Source organism: Varroa destructor, unplaced genomic scaffold, assembly GCF_002443255.2.
Source record: "Varroa destructor unplaced genomic scaffold, Vdes_3.0 BEIS01000006.1, whole genome shotgun sequence".
Classification (NCBI taxonomy): domain Eukaryota; kingdom Metazoa; phylum Arthropoda; class Arachnida; order Mesostigmata; family Varroidae; genus Varroa; species Varroa destructor.
Window position 1 is genome coordinate 15105589 of NW_019211459.1, and position 23605 is coordinate 15129193.

At 42.0% G+C, this 23605-nt stretch overlaps 1 protein-coding gene and 1 long non-coding RNA gene across 4 annotated transcripts in view; one reads left to right on the forward strand and one right to left on the reverse strand.

Moving 5' to 3' along the window:
- The window catches only part of LOC111252632 (potassium voltage-gated channel protein eag-like), a 95472-nt gene extending 72345 nt beyond the window's left edge, over positions 1-23127 (forward strand). The window contains exons 3-14 of the mRNA XM_022810852.2: positions 4656-4861; positions 11615-11789; positions 14009-14183; positions 14526-14653; positions 15285-15448; positions 15727-15955; positions 17153-17636; positions 17933-18256; positions 18618-18979; positions 19891-20038; positions 20846-21018; positions 21233-23127. Of these exons, the coding sequence (XP_022666587.2) occupies positions 4656-4861; positions 11615-11789; positions 14009-14183; positions 14526-14653; positions 15285-15448; positions 15727-15955; positions 17153-17636; positions 17933-18256; positions 18618-18979; positions 19891-20038; positions 20846-21018; positions 21233-21607 (2943 nt within the window). The 3' untranslated portion in view covers positions 21608-23127. The remainder of the gene's footprint in view (positions 1-4655; positions 4862-11614; positions 11790-14008; positions 14184-14525; positions 14654-15284; positions 15449-15726; positions 15956-17152; positions 17637-17932; positions 18257-18617; positions 18980-19890; positions 20039-20845; positions 21019-21232) is intronic.
- Positions 404-23259, reverse strand: LOC147754903 (uncharacterized). 3 transcript variants are annotated; one of them, XR_015330082.1, is made up of 9 exons: positions 23120-23259; positions 22016-22088; positions 21195-21265; positions 15674-16175; positions 15089-15371; positions 14479-14607; positions 13985-14287; positions 797-1069; positions 404-517 (listed from the first exon to the last, which is right to left on the reverse strand). It is a non-coding gene; the product is annotated as an uncharacterized LOC147754903 (long non-coding RNA). The 3 variants fall into 3 exon arrangements; XR_015330081.1 differs by lacking the exons at positions 404-517; positions 797-1069 and adding an exon at positions 22571-22652 and having other exon boundaries at positions 14159-14287; positions 15674-15749; positions 23120-23231; XR_015330080.1 differs by lacking the exons at positions 404-517; positions 797-1069; positions 13985-14287; positions 14479-14607; positions 15089-15371 and adding an exon at positions 22571-22652 and having other exon boundaries at positions 15948-16175; positions 23120-23231.
- Positions 23260-23605: the final 346 nt, after the last annotated feature.

Genomic DNA, 23605 nt, shown 5'->3' on the forward strand with positions numbered 1-23605 from the left:
ACATCAAAAGCTAGAAATGTTCGTGGTAGGAACGTTTCATAGTATAATAACGCTTTCGTGTGTAGAAATCTTTAGAAAATATCCAGATGCATTTTTAATCACACAAATTATCCCTATGCCCTATTATATTATTATCATAATAAATATACTACATGTAGGCTTTAAATAACTACTTCTGCCCAACGTTGATTGAAGCCGCTTTGATGTATTTGGTCAAGCTGGATGAAACGCTTTTACAACATCATTGGAATAGATCAATTTCTATGTTTGCAGCAAAGGGCTACGAGTAAACAACGAACGAGTCGACTGTACATCTCAGGATGGCAATTTTATATAATATCGCAAATAATTAACCACACATATAATTTGGTAACACACTGATCGAGCACCATCATAATTACCTCAGCATGTGACCTGTACGTCCGGCCTGCTACTTCTGAGACAGCAGTTCAAGGTGGCTCATCCAAGCCACGGTTTAGCTGATAGAAGTTGAATCAGTCGGACACACTAGGAGTGACTGGAATGAATAAATCGTCTTGATAGGCTCTATGCCTACGGACCTATAGAACCGCCGAAGCTTGTACCTGTGCAATCCTGCTTTACCTGAGTTAAGATTAGTTGAATTGACACGGAGAAGTAGAAGAGCTAAGCAGAACAGGCTTAATGCCCTAAAGGCTACTTGCCTGACCTAATTTGCAATAGCAATAATACACAGACCTAATAGGACGTATCCATGATTTAGTATATGCCTAAAGTCACTCATATGCACAGAAACACCGTATATATATATACTCACGGAGCGTTTCTTAGGACTGACACCTTCTCTTAGAGAAAGGCCGATGACAGACAGGTCAAGGCAGCTGAGCCTGTATATGCCCGACGCTACCTGCGGTTTGCACAATCTAGTGCAGGTCGGCTCAACAGTACGGGCACGATCCCTACTGGCACAGTCACGCGTAGAAGATGGAAACGTAGCTCCGAACCGCTCAGAGATCCGAAGCCGATATGTGGTCCAACGCTTCAGTCTATTACTTGATGCTAGTTCTGTTGCTCTACAAGTCGACCGCTACTAAAATGTGATAAGGAAAAGCCGGCATGAAGTAACACACGTCAGAAAGATTGGAACATAAGCTAGGACAGAGAAGCAATCTAAATATCTGTCAATGTGCCTTAATTAACACAGCGCGGAAAGGATTAACGAGAAAACAAACCGTTAGCAGTTGAACGATTTAGCAGTCAAAGAAACTCTATTCGAATAAGCTAGGCAAAAAAAATGGACGAAAGAAGCTTTTAGGCATAGTCATGCCTCGCTGGACAACGGTCGGGCGTTAGCTGGGTGATTGTCGCCGTTGCTTTTCATTATGTTTTCTACAAACGTTAACTTTACATTTCTAACCCAAGCTACTGCATAGGGATTTAGAAAATACAGCCGCGCTTCTTGGCGATGTCAACTGGCATAGGGCAAAGCTGAGTGCTGCAAAATAGAATAGAAAAAGTACCAACTAAGAATACTAATAAAACGCATCAAGCTGTTAATCGTAGTAGTCAGCAATGGTTCCTTTTTAACTATCGTAATAACGTCCTCACGTTAAGGGGCTAAAATAGCCTTTTTTTTTTTTTTTGAGTCCTTAGGAAAATATTGCGTATGAAGATGGCGGCACTTTTCTTGTCGAGCCCTTAGGATGCATACTATACGAGGACAGTGTCCACGCGGTGGCAGCCGATCGGTAGCCGAGTTAATATATTAGTTCCTTGCTGCCAAAGGATCCCCAAGAAGCTAACGTTGTTGATCCCTTGGATCCTTCTAATTACAGTGTCTTAATGGAATGAATTTGACCAAGACAATTTGTTGAACTTAAATTATTTCAATTAAGAGAATTCTACACGAACCGAAACAAACAGTAGTCCGGTAGTGGAAGATCTAGGCTATACTGAGGATGTACTACAATTTCCCATGCAAGTTCTTTCAATTTTTTTTTGCCAGGTAGCTAAGTATATATGTAGTCTAGCTTCGTCACTATAGAAAAAGAAGCTTTGTCCATTAGTTCCCGTACTTTTCTTTCAATATTTTGTTTTGTTCTTTCCGCCAGGCCGTAGCAACTCATAATTCACGATTTCTTTCCAATCCCATCAAATATATAGCGTCACCTTCTTTAACGTCACCCTAAGTAGGCCATAAGTTAGGGAGGACCCTTTTTGCGCATTGTAGTTGCATATGATCTATTTTTCATCGTCAGTAGCCACTTGAGAAATAGTTCGATTTTTTTAGGCTTCTGTAGAGCTTAGTAGACGGTCCTACCATCGAACAGATTCCTTCGCGCTAATTCGCTGGCACCCAAACACTGGGCTTCTTTTTGTAGCCAGCTTTCTTAAAATGACTTACAACATTTTGAAAATGTATGTTTAGTTCCTTTGCAACTTTGTGGCTACTCACGTTCGATCTTGCTCCGCTTTCGCAGTAAGTTCATCAACTTTCTTGATGATTATTCGGCCACTACGAGGAGCATCTTTTGTATCGAAACTTCCGAAGTAAAAGCCTTTGGGCTGTGTTTTCTTTCTTTTTTCGATAACGCATTCTGGCCGTAAACAGCACACAGTTTTTCATGGGTTTAGGTAGCGTTTGTGGTTTTGTCCCATGACATTTTAAAATATATTATATTTATATTATATATATATAATAAGAACAATAAAATTAATTTTTACGGAAATTTCATTTTCGTTCCCAGGGAATTTGATTTTTTGTATGAGTGAATTCGGTCTAGCTGTTTTAGCGCATCTATTACTGCCAAATCGCAGTCAGATTTATTCGATCTGAGATACGTCGTCTTAAAGAAATGTATCTGAAAATTGTTAATGTTTTTCCGGCCATACAACATATAAGAAACGGACCCATTCAGAACCAATCCAAATTCATAGCCATTATCATACAGAAAAGCTGCTCACAATGAAGCACATACAGTGGGTCGTTCTAGGGGCTTAGTTCACAAATTGTAAGATGGCATTCGGCAGAAACTACTCATAGGAATGCCATGTACGTCTCTATAGCGCTATATATAAGTCACGGATTATTCAGTTTTGTGAAGGTCTTTTTGTGGAGTGCGTTGAACGATTGTTCCATGCAGGAATACTGCTGGGAAACAAATCTCTTCCTTTTGTCTAAATGGTAACATTTGGCAACGTATGTTATAGCTTGCGACAGTCTGTATGTGGTTGCTGGCAATCGTCAAAGACCTTAACCTCAATCGTTCGCCGACAACTCATTCGAGTGAAACGAAGGGGGTATTATAGCTTGTTTTATATTTTCTAATGTGATGCGCATATATTCTTTGTAATTCTGTTGTCAAAATTGTTCTGACAGCGTAACATTGCACGCAAGTGTACGATGAGTGTATGCGCTTATTGGATTCACCTCTATAATAAATAACCGAGCTCAAGTTATAAGCTGCATTTGAATCTGTTCACTACAGATCAGATCCCTATTGTGCACGAGGTATATGGACAAATAGCTAGGTGCCTCTTCTATTCCGTCTGTCTACGTCAGATACTAATGGACTTTTCATTTGAAATCGAACAATTCGTACCCCATAGACATACTCTATGTAAAATATTTATGGGCAGAAACCCACAAACATTTCACATAGTGAAAAAAGGTCAGCTCGAAAATGTTACTTTTCTGTGACAATACGAGTGAGATTGATTAAAAATTGAAATTGTTTTTAGCATAGAACAACTTCTGACTAGGTGCTTCCAGAGTGTCTGACTGTGGAGACTACTGCAACAAAACTGAATGTACGTAACCCTTATCGGACGTAGGCTGGATGCTATTGTTACGTACCGCGGTAGATGCGTTACCGCTGTAAGGGTACAACGCTTGTTTCTCTATATACTTCTAGTTTTTGCGTTATATATATATATATATATATATATACATATATATACATATAGGCATTAACGTGAAAAAGGAGATGGCTGGTGCTTTTATGAAGTCCTTTGGGGACTTTTACGTTGTTTGACATTATGCGGTCTGTTTGGGTGAACACACCGAGACGAAACAAGCAAAAGCTTACCAATAACGGTAAATTGTTTCCTACGTCAAGGATTTTTGCTTTTATCATCTATTTTACGACCATAAATAGAGATTTCACAAATACTCCTGTGAGATTAGTCGTTCAGAGTTGCTATGCGGATACCTTCGGCAACGCTTAATTGTAGAGAGATAATATTTCCGGCTTTGTGTCAACATCTGAGGCAATTAATAGTAGCCAGCAGTTAGACGGATACGTACTTCCCAAAGCTTATAGTAGGTAGAGACTGGATCAGTTCTCGGATTTTAGCTGAAGTGAATTTCTGATTCATATTGCGAAATTACAATGTGTGCTCATTGTTTCTAAATTAGAGGAGTTATTTTCTAGCATCCCTCGATAGGCGTCTATACCGATGTGGATGCCTATAGTCCAGAACACCCCATGACACTGCGATTTTAATCAACGAGTGTCGTCCGTCTATTTTTGTTTAGGTACGGGTAGTCCTACAGACGCGACGAGTCAGGCAATGTCAATAACAATTCTGGGCAGAACAGGTAGTAGATAGAAAGGTTTGCCCCTGGCTTATTGTAGTAACAATTTCTTTTTTGTTTTGTCTCTCTCTTTGGGCAGGTGGAGATTCTCTTGTACAAGCGCAACCGAAGTCCACTTTGGCTATTGTTGCACGTAGCGCCGATCAAAAACGAGAAGGATCTCGTAGTGCTGTTTCTTCTCACGTTCCGAGATATCACCGCATTGAAGCAACCTCTGGACGACGAGGTAGCGAAGGCGGGTTTGTCGAAGTTCGCACGCCTCGCACGCTCCGTCACCAGAAGTCGGTGCGTGCAAAATGACGGTTAAATATCATTCCGCAGAATACAAAATAGAAAAATTAGGCATCGTTTAAATTCATTTTCACGCAGAATCACAATCAAGCTAAGATACTAACTAAGATTGATAAGGAAATAGTTCTGTGGATCTCTTTCTTCTATAGAGAACCTCAAAATACTACAGATTGGTATTCTTTATTTGATAATCCAGTCTCGGATCAGTATAAGAATTGGCCTTGTAAAGGTGTATTTAACCTAAGTGCGAAGAAGGCTAGCATCCTGATGAAGCTAAAGCACCCCCCTAGATTTCGATTGTAGTAGACAGTTGTTAGAACATTAAGTAAAAGGTGATTATTTGAAAAAATCACCGTCTAACTCTTCCTGTACGTGGTCATGGGTTTTTGTCATCGTCAAAATAACAGTTGTTAATTCGCATTTATATATCCGTTGACAACTCATAAGTAAAAAAATAATGATAGAGGAAGGTGTGGAGCGCTTGAATAATTGGGTAAATGTATAATTAGGAGCAATCGTATAAATATACCTAGAACTCAGCATATGGATCTATCATCAGTGCTCTGCAAAGAAGAGTCTGGGCAATATTTACCGGCCTACCTCTAAAATCTATTTAAGTGCCACAAATGCAGTGCAATGCCATACGTTCGAGTGGCGCTAAACTACTCATAGTGAACCGGTCTATTATCCTTCAGAGAGGTAAGAGCCACCCGTCGGCTGTTATTCATCGAAGCTTGAACTTCTGAAGTTAGCGCACTTCTGCCCATTCGATTGACGCTCATCTTCAGCATCGCGGCGTCTTTCAGTTTTATAAATACGAGATGAGTCTCACTTGCAACGGGTCCCGTTTACCAGAACGACCATTTTGTGACTACTAATTGGAAAGAAATAGGCCGGAAAACTATTTCTGTTATTATTTTATGGAAATTATGCCCTACTCACTATAGATCGGTGCTCAACATTCTAGATATCACCTTTTATCAACCTTATCACCAGTTCTATGTGGTTTTGTGTTGTGTTCTATGTGGCTATAGTAAAAGTGTGGGTATTTCCAGCGTTTGTGATTGTTGTTAGCGAATAATAATTATTGCGACTTATTATAGAATTTTCCTCTAGGCGAAAGTACTAAATCAGGCACACTTAGAATACGTATGCGGTGAGGTAAAGTTTACGAAAGAAAAATTGGCAGGTAACAAAAAGGACTAACTCTTCCCAACAAAAACTTTTTTGTCGTTATTTTTACCTGATTGTGGACTTGTGCGGGATTCGATTGTGAGCCCTCTTGTAAATTCACCTCTAAATACTTATTATCCATTGTTCGAATCCTATGAAATTCGCGTATCCTAAAAATAAGTTTCCAACGTTCCTTTTTTTCTTGTGTGCCATAGGGTTTAAGCAGACCCTTGTCGATTATCTTTGTTAAGACAGCGGCCTCCATTCCAGCAGTTTACTTTGTCACATCGTCTTACGAATATTGTCAAAGAAGCTCCGTCTTCTTTTGGTGACCTCTGGCGTTCTGACGCAACTGGGTAATGTTATTCTTCTTTGGACAGCGGTCGACAGCTAAAAGAGTTTTTCCTTAATCCCGGCAATTACCTTTTGGTGAGGTTAATTGGCGATCGATTCCTGTAATTGGTGGTAATAATCACCTAGGCAACTCCGCTATTAAATGAAGCCATTCTCCACGACATGAAGACTAAACCGGCCTAATAGGCCCACAGAATCCGTTCGTTCGACTTTCTAAGATGGCGTAAACGGAACCGGCTGTTAATGCTGATGTTTGGCGTCCTCCATTTCAGCCAGCGAAATTGTCTTGCATTTTTATTCCTGTAAGAGGCTGTGAGCTGCTAAAATGCCCTGCAAGCCATGTCAGCGTACCTGAAGAGACCATGGAAACAAAGAAACCATAGAGATCCTGCGCGAGTCTCAGCAGTGGAAACTCTCTTATGGAATTGATTGGTTGCAACTAGACCTAGCCAAAATACCTTCTGCCCAATCCCGTCAAGACCAAAGGCTGCCGCTGAAAAGTGCGGGAAGCTGGTCTGTTAGCTGACAGTATCGAGTAAAGTCCTGCAATGGATCATCTCTTTCAGCTTGAACAGTACACGTACGCAGATATATAATACATACGCAGTAAATATACGATTGTCCTGAACACTGAGTGGCACAAAGGTTCCATTGTTTTAGCTCGTACAGCTCTGACAACGCGCTGTACCACAGATGTAACCGTGAATGATTTAGTGTCTTCTTTCTGTGTACCATGTATACGGTAAGAGTTCATGAAGGATTTGGAATATATTTTTGCACTTTCTGGGTAAACACTGCACTGAATTTTTGAAAAAACTTTTTAGTGTACTGAGTGTTCAATAAGATATGATTATGCTAGCACTAGACGTTTTCAACGGTTTTCAATACCAGCAAACATAAAAGTCTGATCCAAGGATATCGGATCACTGTAAAAACACTGTACACTCTGGAAAACACCTGATCATTGGGAAAAGGGCACTGAAGCTGTATATATTCCAGATGATTGTCAAAATCTTTAAAATTGATTTAATTTATACTGGACATTGTATACGTAAATCAGTAGTTTTTGAGCTTTGACGTGGCAACTTGTAGCTTTCACGCCGCCCACACTTGGGATACGAGACGATGCTTATTCTGTCCTGCCCCTGCAGCTCAGGAACTGAACTGATCGACGAATTCGTAAGGCCAATTCTGTTGCTAGTTCAAGTCTTAGTCACACTTTAGGTTATGCACAAATCTAAAATCGACAAACCTTGCTTATAATCCGCATTGCGCGTTTACACGCTAGCAGTTCCGCAAGTTATTTAGCCACGCATGCTATCCCATATACGGACAGCAGTTTCCCCCAGGAATTTTCCGCGCTGACCGCAACGCACTGCCATTGCGCAAAACCTGCGCTTGGTATCTTTTTAAGGTTCTTCTTTTTTTTTTTTTTGGCAGCAGCCTATTTCTATCACAGGGAAACGTTGCGCGCTTCCATAGAACGTCCCTTGAAAAACCGTTGTTACGAACAACTGATGCCAACTGAAACCGAGTGAGGCCCAGGGCCTTACTCACGATGAAAGAAGAAAACAAATAATATTTTCAGTGTACAATGAGAAAGTGTGACTGCGAACCGCCACAGGACAAAAACTGTCATTTGCCTACCGACTGGCTATCATAGGCCGCCGTCGATCATTCCCGCACAAATATTGAAACGCTGGGCAGAATCGGGCGAAGAAATTTTTCTTTTGTCTTGTTCTTAGGTACAGGACATGAGACATGCAGTGCCCGACCCCTTATCGGAAAAAAAACGTTACCATTATTACATCGCCCATTTGCCCGGCGTTCCGTTGGGTGGTGGCCACAACATCGGCCAGCTTCGATGGCACCAATAATTAGCGTAGAGATGTTGAACACAACAGATACTTACTCGCTGTTAAGACCTTATTGAAGAAAAGAAACACGCGCCCGAGCAGGCACGAGGAGATACTTCGGGATTTTATCAGCCCTTTGTCGTGTGCATTGGTATCAAAATAGAGGACGCTTGCGCCAGTATCCGCAGCAACGGATACAACCTCCGAAGATATGTGGACAATTTTGGCAACACTTCGAACTTTAACCATTTTCTAGTCATCTGCATAATGGCTACATTCAATGGTCCAGTCGGCTAGGAAGACGTACACTTCGAATAGTTTGGCAGCATATATTTGTCAAACAATTTCTAACTTTTTGCACACAATCAGATGACGCAGTGCTTCGTGGTGCTTCGAGAACTGATTTAAATAATGTCACCTCTCAATGGCGACTTTCCGCCGCTGGCAGGAAGCATTTTGATGATGACAATCGATATTTTTACGAAGTTAAATAACAACTTGTGTTGACAGGATGCATATTATATATGTGGTCACAATTAACTTTTATGTAGTAGTTTTTTTTTTTTACTCTCTCGGCTTGTCGTATTGCGCGAATAAGCTTTCAGGATCACCGCAACTTTTATAATAGTTACTGTATATAATTGTTGAGGCGGTTTTGTTTGAGACATTGCGCATACAGCAAATTATATGTTTATATATTCGCCTATGCTCATTAACAAACACACATGTCAGGGACTCGCTGTTGAAACCCAAATGTTAAAACATAAATTGCCCGAACAAATTACAGTCTTACAATACCCGTAAAATTATTTAGAGCTTTTCCCAGCTTGACATTCTACATCCGATATTCGTGTAGTACGGCCTCTGTATGTCGGTGCCCCATAAGTGTATCAGTTGTACGTTTCAACTCGCAAACGTCAAGCGGCACGGTCATAATACTCGTTCCTTAGGCCTTACATAAGCCTCCGGCGGTGAAGAACAGGAAGAAAAATTTGAAGAGTCTACTATAGCATAAATAAGCCACCTTTATCCCCATCGAATATCAGCTTAAGCCCAGAACAGCATATGTCAATGTTGTAGAACCAATGAAGATATCAGATTGGTAACACTAGACGCTTCTAATCGAACGTGTTTTTGAATTCGCGATGTTATATATACCACATTTTATTTTCTTATTTGTGTTTTGCTCACTCTTTACTTTGTTTTGGCAAAAGCGTCTCCATAAGACGAATACTTTCTTCAAATATATGCGTATTCACCTTATAACAGAGCCCATACAATGTCAAGTACGTAACCCCAAATAATCCATATAGGTAAAGTACCATCGACTCTTTATTATGATCCTCGAATTATGGTCCTCGCAGAAGAAAACCCTTCGAGCGTCATGCTTGCGAATATAATGGTGATAACTAAATGAAAATCGAACAATCGGTAGTTATTTTGTCTGTCTAATATTGTAGAATCAAGATTAGCAATTTTTGCTTCCTTCAGCGCCATCTTTAGCATAGAACAGAAATTATAGCTGGCAACCTAAAAGAATGATCTGAGGTCTACGTCCTGAAGGGTAGAACAAATATTGTTCTGTCGGGTTGTCGATTCCTATTAAGGCAAGCCAGTGGTGAAGGGCAATGGAAGAGTAAGTAGCACTGGGTAATTGTGGGGAATCTCAATCAGGCGGCTTCACGGTGGTCAGCCAAAACAGAATTACGACAGTTGCTAAATAACCGCTACATGACAGAACCATTGGAAAGCAGGCTGGCTATCACCTGGGTCCTGGGCTGGCAAACCTGACTCATGTCACTATGTTCCAAACCGCTCAGCTGCCTGACAGAGCAAAATGGATAGCTCGGAACTCCAGTTAGTTAATGGCAATTGACATAGCTTAAAACCACAATGCGCCGTCATAAAACGTAGATTCAGCTATGCGACAGCAAATAGTTTACGGTCTGAATGCGTTCTTACACGCAGACGAGCCTGACTGGTCCTACTGGTTCGTACGGCCTCGCAAAATCATACCCAAACCGTTTTTCGTATTATTACACCGGAGTCTTTTGTTCATTGTTTATATATATATATACAGACAATAAACACTACTATATACATATATATATACCTTGCTCTAAATGTGGTGGCGAGCGGCCACTTACTCTCTTTGGCATAAAATGTTAGTACTGCGGTAGACTCACTATAGAGTGGATGACATGACCGTTACTGTCAAATACAGCTACCGCTATAAAAGGTAGAGGCTTGACGCCTGTAACGCAGTTTCATGTGTGGCTATGAGATGTACCTAAACATATGGATACGAAATCTTACGTGAGTAAACTGGTCGTGAAGAAGACAGCAGTAAGAACAAACATCGTGGACAGTACCGTCACCCACACGCATCTGGGTATCGACTGTTTTTGCTGTTCGCGACTATAATTGGGGAAGCGCAGTTGCATCTACTTGGCTCTGTCCTGCTCTTTTAGCAGGTAGACTCACATCCGCCGTTTATCCGACACATGAAAGGATCTCCATAAAATTTGTAGCTCTGAAGTGGCCCCGGCACAGTGTGACGAAGCGATCCCGCTACCCGTAACCGAACAGCATGACAAGCGGGAGTAGTTTAATCCGCGCATCTGTTATCCCGCGTTCCATATCCCTTTTACACGAAACAACTCTTCGGGTTTAACTTATACAAGTTCTACGCTTCTGTTGGGGTATCATTCTTCACATAGATATACGCGAACGACTCATCTGAATCAGCAATGATTCATCTGAATAAGCTAGAAAAACAATGTTAAACAGAATTATAATTCGGAGGATCGACTAATGCACTAACGAAGATCCTCTCTTAGCAAGGCGTGGCACATTCCTATGAATCATTTGATTTTTTTGTACGGCAGCTCTCGTTGATTGTTTCAGCTTAAGGCACACAAAAAAGACTCCATCTTACATCGCAATAGGGATTTCGTATATTACTTTCCATAGAAAAAATACTAAAAGCCAAATAATCTTGTTAGTTTTATCATTCAACAATTGCAGGAGGAGCTTCAATATGACGACAAAAATTTTGCCCATTACAACTCAGCATCATTACAAAACGTATAGTCGTTTCTACGTATTGGATTTGTTTTTTCTAAATAGAACCTCTTTGTTGCCATGCGGACATGATAGCATAGCGGCGTGTAGCCAAATGTAAAGAAACGGGCAGACCCAAGCGATCGATACTGCCCGTTTAACAGTTCATCGCTTTGTTATACCATGCATTCTTCGTCACACAGCATCAACCGTTCCCTCCACAAATGACAGCTTCGAAGAGGCTCGATTCATGTAAATGTGTCGCTATCTGTTGCTTGGTTTCTCTGCTGTTGTTTTCCAGATCGGTATTGGTGCAATTCTCCTCCCATTTGCCCGTTGCCATCAAGAGCGAGCACAGCTCGAAGCAATCGCAAATCGCGCACATGATGAGCCTCAACGCAGAGGTGCTACCGCAGTACCGCCAGGAGGCGCCCAAGACACCCCCTCATATTTTGCTACACTACTGTGCCTTTAAGGTAAGAACGAAACAAACAGAGAAAAAACGTCAACTTAACCGAAATAGCAAAAATTGATAACAATCAAATAGAGGCGGCGTGTTCAGCATCTAGCCTCGTCATAGGCTACACTAGACACACGCTTGTCCACAATATACGAGCTGGGTAAAACGAAATAAAAATAACTCGTGTTAGATTTTATGGGCCAAGGAAGAGAATTCGAAAGGGCTCAACGGGTTAGTGAGTGTATGCCCAAGCATTTGACAAAATTAGTGATCAGTTGTACTCATTCCCCAATAAGTTTCCATGTATCGAAAATTGTCCGAGCTTCAGAGTTTCTCGTCTATACGGTTTTCTACATGATGTAGGATCAATGGCATATTTCTTTATATTTATTAGAGTTATTTATAAGAGCACATGTTGTCTAGAAGCAAGGAACGCTAGAAAAAAATAACTATTTCCACGTAGAGTCTCTACTCTTGAACGACAGTGGCTTCGAGGATAGCAGAAGCTGCTACAACAATAAGATTAACAACAGTGCAGACGGAAGGCGAGTGCCGTGCTGGTCGCGGTTGCTAGAATAACTGTGAGTCCGGCGGTTTTCAGCCTGCCCGGGAAGAAATTTCGATGGTGCGCCTGCATAATCCCCAAAACGTAGTCTCCATGGCTGTATTTTGGCTACAAGGCATCAACGAATCAATGGAAAAAGAACAAACTTTTGAGAAAGAGAATTAAAAGCCGCTATTAACAGAAGCGGTTGGAAAGAAAGGCCGCAGGAACGGCCACCGACTATCGTAGCTGAACAAGGACAGGACAAAAAGAAGTTATGTCGCCAAAGCAATAGCAGGGTCGACAGCGTGCCGGTGACAGTACGTAAAGTAGACGGTGAATAATAATGCCCGTGAGGACTGCGTATGGGCCGTTGGGGGGCCGTAAACGACGCTAGAAGCAAACTAGTAGCGCAGGCGTCTGTTTTTGTTCCATCGCAAGGTGTGGAAGAGGGGATCAGCTTAGGATGGAAAACGAACCACTATCAGTCGCTGCGGGCCTGGTGGTACCGTTCTTACGTCAAATCTGTGCCTAACAGCAATAGAAGCAATGGAAAAGAAAATGTAAGGAAAAAAAGAAATTACTTGTTCTGTACGGCATACTACCACCATGTTACTAGTACCATACCAGCCGCTGTTCTACTCTAATTTTTCGTGCTGGTTTCGCTCAGTGCAGTCTTGCCTGTCGAGCTGCCGGCCCCCAAGCAGCAACAGGTCGCTCTAGGTCGTTTGCAGCTCGAGACACCAGTCACAAAAACAGCCTAAGTGGCGGTAACAGCAGTGAAGTGCACTTATGATAAATGCCCTAGGGGGGCAAAGCAGAGAGAAAGAAGGTGTTTATGCTATGTTAAGGCTGATTTATTATTTGTTTAGGTTCTGAAACGTTTGTGGTTCGCTGTAAACTGATTAAGGAAATAGGCAGTAAGCTTGTTTAGTAATATGTATTAATGGATAGTGTGTAGCAACAATCATTATTTCTGAGCAATAAGAGGGTGATTGTTATTATTTTACTGTCTATATATTACTAAGTTCAACGGAAAGAGGAATCGAGGAAGAGGACATGTTTGAATATTGCTTTTATAATAGCAGAGTGAATGTGAATATACGAATACTAGAATTATCGTAACTTTGTTCAACGACGCTATACAGGACTACGTGCTACCGAACCTGTCTCGCACATGTTCGGCCATAAGCTCGCTCCACATGGACCGTATTTTTACGTGTAAATGAGCGATTATCTCTGAATGTATCAGTTAACAGAATAACCTAATAATTAAAGTGATTAACGGCCTGTGAAGGATTCAAAAAATAAACGGGTGAACTGGAGATAAATGGGATACTTATATATTATACATAGGGAGATAACACACACCCGCTCAATAACCCAGTGGCCTCTGTCAAGGTGACACGTAGTCAAACTCGATTAGGGTCCGTAACGCAAAAAAAAACCTGCATCTGCGTCGAATAGTAGCAGAGCTATAACTTGGAGAAAAGTACGTCTCTAATTTGGAAAATAACGCATGCACCGTTCTTATGTCTTATGTCTAAATTTACCAGTACCAATGGCCGTTTGTTAATAACAATACTACTACTTACCACAATACCCTCAAATTATCCCATAATAACCCAGATAACAAAATTCTATGTGCACATACCTCCTGCTCGTACCTTTTTCGTGGGTTTATTCTTTAGGCGATCTGGGATTGGATCATACTTTGTTTGACCTTCTACACGGCAATAATGGTCCCATACAACGTTGCGTTCAAGAATAAAACGTCAGACGACGTTTCGCTGCTCGTGTTGGACTCTATCGTCGATGTGATCTTCTTTATCGACATCGTTCTTAATTTCCACACGACATTTGTGGGTAAGCTGGGTTGAATTTGTACTAGCTGCGATTATCTCGGTTGCTGCAAAAGCGTGGCACACGCTTGTCTCCACCTTGTCTCCCCTGCTTATTCTTTAGATTTCCTATGAAGCAATCAAATAAGACATAGGTAACTAGATCGATTAATTTTAGTATAAGTTTATTTACTTTCTGTCATAATTGAGCGAGCATCGTAAATGGCTTTCAGTGACTGAGATTGCTATGGAAATTTTGTTGCAAAATAGTCAGACCTGAATCTACCTTGAATGAAACAAAATCAGCGATTGATTGATACCTTCGGTATAATCGTTGTGTCCGGTCACGTTCTTTTGCGGGTAACAGGTCCTGGAGGCGAAGTAGTTTCTGATCCAAAGATCATACGAATGAACTATCTCAAAAGTTGGTTCACCATCGACTTATTATCCTGTTTACCGTACGACGTATTCAACGCGTTTGATGGAAGTGAAGATGTAAGTAAAAAATTTATGTTAAATCCAATGCATAGTATTTGATTTGTGTGTTGTAACAACAACAACCCACCGCATTCGAATGTATTTCACGGGGCGGTGCCCGCCAGTTGCGTAACATGGCCCAGCTATATATCTATCGATAAGCGACCCAAACCCAATGCCCATTTGTGCACCTGTCCGTATGTAATGTTCTTTACTGCGGGAAATGAGTTAAGGTCAAATAGAATAGAATCAATACCATAAGCTGCACCCCCTCTTGCATCCCCAGTCGTACCTATCGTCACGTATCGATGAGCGCAGGTCGAAGCCTATATGCAGGTTAAACGTCTATCTAAACATAACGTAACTGTTAAGCATAGAGTATATACGAATTTTCGTTGTTATCTATAGAGAAATGAACAAAGTTGCTTTTGTTATTATCCGCATAATCTATACCTTAACCGTTAACAACTGATCCCAAGCTGATTTCGGTGGTTGAAAGAGTTTTTCCTCTTTCGTTTCGAGTTTCTATGTGTTCTCCACAATGTTTCCAAGAGAGCATTTTTCTTTGCATTGTCTCTGCTTAGCTAAACCTGTCGAGCTGTCTCTCTCGCTTGTTATGGGTTTCTTGCCTTGTTCATTTCAATTGCAGCAACAAGGCATCGGGAGTTTGTTCAGTGCCCTGAAAGTAGTGCGACTCCTCCGACTAGGACGGGTTGTCCGTAAGCTGGATCGTTACCTAGAATACGGTGCTGCGATGTTAATCCTGCTGCTATGTTTCTATATGCTTGTCGCGCATTGGCTCGCTTGCATTTGGTAAGTCCTTTGCTTTAGCATTCGATAGCGTGCACTACATGTAGGTCTATATATATTGTATTAGACATAGATAATAACGTTGATAGATGAAATTAATATGCTTTCCTTCAGTCAGGTTAAATCGTCCAAGATCTTAGTAACCGTCGATTGCGTGCTAAAAACTAAGCTACCGATGAATCTTCTTGCATATATATATATAAAAGAATGGGCCAGTTTTAACCTTACTTGGCTGACGTCACGTTCGTCGAACGTTACATTTATCTCAATTAACTTCATAGGTACTCGATCGGACGTAGCGACGCTGAAAATGGTTACACCTTCAGTTGGCTATGGAAGTTGGCGAACACAACGAAAGAAGAGTTCCGATTTGGCTACAATGGAGAGAAGGTGGAGCTAAAGGGGGGCCCGGCCCGAGGGACGATGTACGTTACCTCCCTTTACTACACCATGACCTGCATGACCTCGGTCGGCTTCGGCAACGTCGCCGCGGAGACCGACAATGAGAAGGTAATGAAAAAGCTTGTCGACAAAATGCTGGCCGTTTCTAAGACAAAAGTAAAGGAAGTATTTTTTCACAGTTGAAAATAATGAAACAAGAGTAAATATGCGCCATTTTGAACGACGACGTTTGGTCGTACTTCGCCAATGATAATAATAACAAGTGATTTGTGCATCTCACCATTAAGATTACACTATTGAAGAAGTCCTGCACAGTCTGATGGTTGGCCTGTAAGACGGATACATTGAAATGTACCACCCAAGTTATTTAAATTTTCCGCTGATAGCTAAGACACACGTGATCTGGCATTGTCATAGTGCAAAACAGCGCGTTTCCTATTCACCGATATGAATCGGCTGTTCCTAATTCCGCGCCGGCCCGAATCGTCAAGCGGCCGTAACCTATAAGGCACGATTCTTTCCAGCTCCACCAAATACATGGCACTAGCTTGCTTGACGTCAATAGGGACTAGGTTCCTTTGCAAAATTGTCGGTGATTAAGCACTCTAAATATGGACTGGTTTCATTGCATTTCTTTAGGGTTTCACAGATGAAAGTACCATGCAGTAAATCCCTTTGCGTCGATTCGTGTGGCAGTCGAATATCAGACTCTTATTTGTACCCTGCTTTTTTTTAAATTAGTTAAAAGACGTTCAATGCCTTAGGGATGTCATGGCTACTTACGTATTTTTGCTAGTATTTTATTAACTTTCCTTCGGAACTGATCGATTACTGAGAGGGTCATCTTTTACAAGCAGACTCATTGAACTAAAGTGGCAGAACCATCTTTGGGCCCTTTCATCTGATGGCTGGTGTTGACTCTGCTAGGCCTAATCAACATCTGTACCTGTATTCTTATAGAATTGGAAATATAGCGAACTTCACTCATCTTCAAGGCGATTGATCATCCTAAATATGAACAGAGGCATTACAGCAATTTTAGTACATCTACTACCGCCGAACCCCAGCTATCAAATGATGTGAACGCCGATCTGATGTGACCCATAATACTTCAGATAAAATGTTTTTAATTATTTTAATCTTCGTTTTGGAAATGAAAAATAGAAGACTAATCGATCTTAGATATATTCCGGGATGGCCTTTTATGGCTCTTTTGTTTATTCTGCTATTTGCCAAAAATCGATACCAGTTTTATTATTAGTTTGGCACTCGTAGCTTTCTTTCTAAGTATTTGCTCTGTTGCAGGTGTTCACAATCTGTATGATGGTGATAGGCGCGTTACTTTATGCCACGATCTTTGGACACGTAACGACAATCATCCAGCAGATGACCTCGGCCACGGCTCGCTACCATGAGATGCTCAATAACGTGCGTGAGTTCATGAAGCTGCACGAGGTGCCGAAGGCTCTCAGCGAGCGCGTCATGGACTATGTCGTGTCCACATGGACGATGTCCCGGGGCATCGACACGAGTAAAGTTCTTGGCTACTGCCCGAAAGACATGACGGCCGACATCTGTGTACACCTAAACAGAAAGGTCTTTAACGAACATCCGGCGTTCCGGCTCGCGTCGGACGGGTGTCTGCGTGCGCTGGCCATGTATTTTTCTATGGATCATTCGGCGCCTGGTGATCTCCTTTACCACACCGGAGAGTCAATAGATACCTTGTCCTTCGTGGTGTCCGGCAGCCTCGAGGTCATTCAAGACGAAGAGGTCGTTGCCATTCTAGGTCAGTAGCAGCATGAGCGAAATAATTCTAACGAAACAAGGACTTTGCATCCAAGTAAACTATTATAGTAATGGATTATAGAAACATAAACTCGAAGGCTTCAAAAGTAGCATGTATCATCGTAACTGTATCCTTGGCAATCGATCAGTCAAGTCTAATCAGCTCCCCGAGTTGAACAGCAGTAGTCAAGTAACTCAATCAATCTTAGCTGACTAGTTTCGTTAGATTTATATTGACAACTTATCCGGTCTGATCATTGCTTGTCGGACCATTGACGCTGTGGGTTGATTCTTCAGGGAAGGGGGACGTGTTCGGGGACTGCTTTTGGCGCGAGCCGACGATCGGCCAGAGCTGCGCTAACGTACGAGCGCTTACCTATTGCGACCTTCACTCAATCAAGAGAGACAAACTGCTCGAAGTTCTCAATTTTTATCACGCATTCGCAAATTCGTTTGCCAGGAATCTTCTATTGACTTACAACCTCCGTCATCGGTTGATATTCCGGAAAGTGTCCGACGTGAAGAGGGAAAAGGAGCTTGCGGAACGTAGAAAGAACGAACCACTCCAAGAATTGAGCCAAGATCATCTTGTTCGAAAAATCTTCTCAAAGTTCCGCAAAGGTAAGTGCACGCTGGAACGAGCATCAGGTGGTCTGAGTTAACCCCTAAGCAGAGTTGGGACATCGGGACGATAGTTAAGACCAAAAAAAAAGTTAAGATGAGTGGGTCAACAACAGCTACTGCTGGCAATGTTTACCCGCTTTGGTTTCTAACTAATTTGCAATTAAATCTAACCCAATGCCAGGCCTAAGTTTGCAAGATACCTTCTAGCTATAATCATGAATGACCCTGATATTTCATTACAACACCTTATGCTGCTGTCTGTTCTTCTCATTGTGGCTTGTTATTGTTGCTTCCGTCGTCGTTGTTGTTGTCGGTGTTCCTGTTGCTGTTGTTGTTTTCTTTTTCCTTCTTCGTACAGCCTCAACCGTAGACCAGCAGCACAGACCGCCTTCGATTGACCTCGAAAAAGGCAACATGGCGGCATCGTTTCCAGCTGGCGGAGAAACACCCGCTTCGAATCACCCAGCAGTCCATCACCCACCCTCAACCCACTCTCTACCCCAGCGCAACGTGTCGATTAATGTGAGCGAGCCCCCCGGCCAAGCGGGTGGCTTGCACCCTGCTGCACATCACTCTACTCCGCCTACGGGCACACAACCCCCGCCGGTAGGGGGGCCTAAGCTGTCCCGGTGGGCCTCGCTCCGATCAGACTCCAAAGACTCTACAGCACATACGCCTACACCGGCAGCTGTGGCTCAGCAACCGGTGCAACAGCAACAGGTCGGCGCGCAGCAACAAGTTGATTTTACTAACAAAGTATGTAGGGAAAATGTACAGCTTACATGTTGTATAACGTAATGGATCTAGGGTGACTGCTCGGCAATGTTGGGGGGGGGGGGGGGGGGTAGGCCTAATATACCGACAGGTACTTTCGACCATTATTATCAATTTGAAAAGGATTGACTTGTTAGTCGATTTTTTTGCACTCACGTAAGCGAGACAATTTAGCGGTTATTTGTATTATTGTGCATGCTGCCATAATATGGAAAAATATATTTAAAAAAATGTATATCTAAAAACGGCATTTTTCATCGTGGTCGATTTATCTCCGTAGAGTGAAACGTTTATTCGCTTGTACCTAAGTTAAATATTTCGACTTGAAAGAGCAAACTCCCAGATAACTGTTCTCTAGTAATTGCCACAAGTTCTAAAGTAGACTAAAAGCGTTGACTGAGGCAAAAAGGGGCCGCGCGAGGGAAGGGGGTCAATATTAGTACAACGTATTGTTAGAATTTTGGTGCTATCCTGAAACCAAAAACAAAAGAGGACAGAGGAGCTTTTTCTGGCCGCATGAGTCCGCAGTATTAACCGCTCCATATACTTTATAAAACGAAACATCTGCAGGTAGGGAGATAACAATTACTAAAAACGAACAAGAGGAAAATTAGCAGTATAAAAATGAAAACCATGACGGAAGTTGTTTGTATGATGACGCCTGATCAACTGGCTAATTTACCTATTTTATCGAAACATCAATTTGAGTTACTGCGATTAAAGTCCCTTAGCACGATGATGTTGACTGTCAAGTAGTAAGGATTATATAAGACCACACTTTGCACTGAATGTCCAGAGAATAATTTTCCGTTGACACGAACCTCTCACCATGTTGTGTCATTTCCTATTCATTACAGGAGAATGCTGATACTGGCAACGTGATGAAATCCGGCATTCAAAAGATAGCGGCTGCCCCTGTGGGTCAACTGACATCGACTGGACAAAGTGGCGGCCAGCAAGTTCAGCTCTCCCAGCCCTCAGCAGCGCTCCGATTTTCTAAATGGGGTGCGATTGCGTACTGATTTAGGCACCTAAACTCGATGCCACATACGTCAGTCTTTAATATGATGTTCAATATAGTGTATTCCAGTAACTGTTTGAAATGGTCAGTCCGTGAGCGCCTATACCATTGGTTGAAAGCTTCTGGAGAGAAAGGCCGGCTTTTTCGGGCCTAGTCCGAAACATTGCTCTTTCGAGCTTATAAGCTTTCCTGGCACGCACGAGCCCTATTATCATTTTTGTTAAATAATACAATAGCACATTGATGTTCAGCGCATCGTAATGGTTTGCTACCGTAGCATAACGGTTGGATAATACCAAACACCTATTCAGTTTTGTTAAACGGAGAGTTTCTTGATAACTGTTTTCGCTACTGAGATAGGACAATTTACGATTGCCAAAAAAAAAACAACGAGCCATCTACAACTCGTAGTCGTCTAACTCACATAGTAGATACAATTTAACAACTGCTTAATGTAATCTCTATGTAAAGCTAGCAATGGCTTTTACATTAGTAAAAAACCCTCTGCGCTGTTAAATTATATAAAGAAAAAAAATCAATACTTCATTGTCTATCATTATTATATTCGCAATGCCGCACATAGTTATTAAGCCATTTCAATACAAAAATGTTACGCAATCCAATCAGGTCATATGATGTTAACCGCTGTATTTTACTGAAAAACGCCTCTAACTGAAGACCAGATCAGCTGGGACTGATTTAATACCCCATGCTACCTAGATATGGGCGGGTAGATTGAGAACGTAAGCGGGTACATAAGTTAATGCTGAACTTCTGTTTTACGTTCCTAGGAAAATCTATGGCCGGATCTCGTCATGAGACGATAGAAGAATCGGCTGGTGAGGCATGCTCCCTCAGTTCAGAACAAAGTGCGGGAGCATCAACTGTCAAAGCGCTGCCCGTGCCCCCTGGGGCTGGCCAAATGACGATTGAAGCCAGCAGACTTCATACAGAATACCAACAAGTAAGTTTATCTAGAATTAGTTTCTTACAGACGATCATGCTAAATGTGTGTAATTATCCTGCACAGCCGGAGTACTGTTCTTGTAATAGCCATAATAAAAATAAAGCTAACGCGAAGACACATTACGGCAAAGATCATGCTGCCTTTTCTTAGTCGCGTCAATTTCAAATACTCACTCGATCTAAATACGTTCGTGCTTGTTTGTGCTCTCCAGGTGCTTACCAACATTGTTGATATGCGCGTTGACCTGAAAATAGAGATGAGTCGTATTCAGCAAAAAATTACAAAGATAGAGGAATCCTTGGAAGAGTTATTAAGGCGGTCGAACAACCAACTGGCGTTCCTGCCTGCTCTAACAGGGCCCTCAGCGACGGAGCGCGGTCCGCCGGACGTCTCGGTTCGAGCTAACGCGCCATTGTCATCGGCGGAACTCGAACGGCCGGTAGATAAGCCACAAGAAGCGCCAAAAGAGAGGGCGCTTGGGGACGCTAACACGGAACCTGGGGAAACCGCGGGCTGCAGAGTCCCTGCGCCGGCGACGACCGTCGCTACGCAGAAGGAATCGGCAGATTCACCCGCAGAAATCTGACTAGTGAATCTGCGCGAGTGATCAGATTAGAGTAGATTGTTGATATTTGGAGACAGGAATCCATGCAGCCGCGGCATCCCATGCCGAAGGGCTTTCGCCCCCAAGCTCACCAACCGTTGGTTCGGCTAACAAAGACTTCGTGACAGTAAAATCCGACACGCAGCGTCTCTGTCTCTGAACCTGATTCTTAACTAATAGCGAAAGTATTATAGACATGGATATTCCGGATTACTTGTAGAAAATGGTCTGAACATCTGAGGAATCCACAGTAAATAACAAAGTGATTTTTGATAACGTATTGCGTATAGAAATTGCTGCTACATAAAAAGGGTAACTCGTGTTACTAAGACTGACATAGTAATGATCTGAATAACAAGAGAATTACTTATACTATAGTCCTCCACTGACCTTGATATGGACAGAAAAAGCAGAGCCGATGGATGAGCGTGCGGTGAGACTATTCAGTGCACTGCTCTGGTATCTAATAAAACCAAACGTGCATACACACAGTCGGTGCATACAGTGACGCAAACAGGAAAGTACAACAATATGATATTACTAAAAGTTAACCAACTATAAACAATACAGAAGAATCGACACACAGAAGCAACCACCCCCTGAAAAGCACCCCAGATTCCCGATAGACACAACCAGCGTCAAATCCAACAATGACAAAACACCAATGCGATTATCATAATAACTACTGCAAGCACAACAAAGCATTGCTTCGCGAAAAAACCTTCTACTTATTAAGAAAATCTATTATTATATTTATGAACGTACGTATCTATATAGATTATATGTAAGCGTTACAATCGATTCTGAGTGGTGAGAGAGAAAATGAAAAGAGTAGAAGTATTGCCACGGGCTTATACAATCGATGGAGGGTTACATGTACAATGTTTAGTATTATGGTTAGACGAGGTATCATGGTTTTACAGAAGTACATACATACATACATACAACATAGCCTCGAAGGGCCAGATGGGAACGTCGGTGATTACCTGGGCTTCGATATTAGCCTTACATGCCTTGCTTAAATTAGCTGGTAGATAAATTGGCAAGCGTGGAAGACAAGGTTAGATATAAGGTGACAGACAAACAAATACTTCTTACTTTATAATGCACAAACAGGGCAATACCGGCCGGTTCGCGCACGGGATATTGTAAAAGCATTCGACACGCCTAATAAGTAAGTGATAAGGAATGACAGCTCATCTGAGATTGTCATACAAAACCATCTATAGTATTTCTAATAAAGATAGATAACAAAAACGATGCCAAGGTATGAACTGAATACTTAAACAAAGGGCAAAAACAGATGCAGATAAGCCGCATTACTTGACACCATTATATCGCGCCACTTGAGTGCAGGGGCGAAAAACGGACATTATGGCGTAAATAAGCGCCATCGCTTATGAGCTGTACAGCATTTCATAGGCACATACGGGGGTCCTCGTAGTTATTACTGTCTTCGTAGATGTACCGTCACAGGTGATTCAACTCTGTTACCTGCATTACTTGGATGCCTCATTCTTCTTGCGACTCGTTGCTGGTAAGGCGAAGTCCTGGCATAGTTTCATTCATGTCAATAGAGGAGTGCGTCCTTTGTACCTGCGTCCAGCTTAAGCAAGGTCCCTGAGCCGCGTAAATCCGTGTCCTGGTAACCCAAACAAATACAACACAAATTCAGACTATACCTAGACGTAAGTGTCTACCTACAACGTACGATAGAACACAAACAGCTAACAAGAAAACAAACAATACAACTTCCTGGACCAAAAACCGTAAGTGAAGAATTATATATGTAAATCCTAATATATGCACAATTCTATACAATCTAAGGGCAGAATGGATGAGAGCCTTTTAATACCTACACAATAGCCTAACAGTACAACATTGGTGGAAATACGTAGTTCTCTCGAGAAAACCTCAATCTATAGTGTTCTGTAGATTACACAAGAAAGATTCATAGAGAATTGGCTTCAAAGTCGAGCC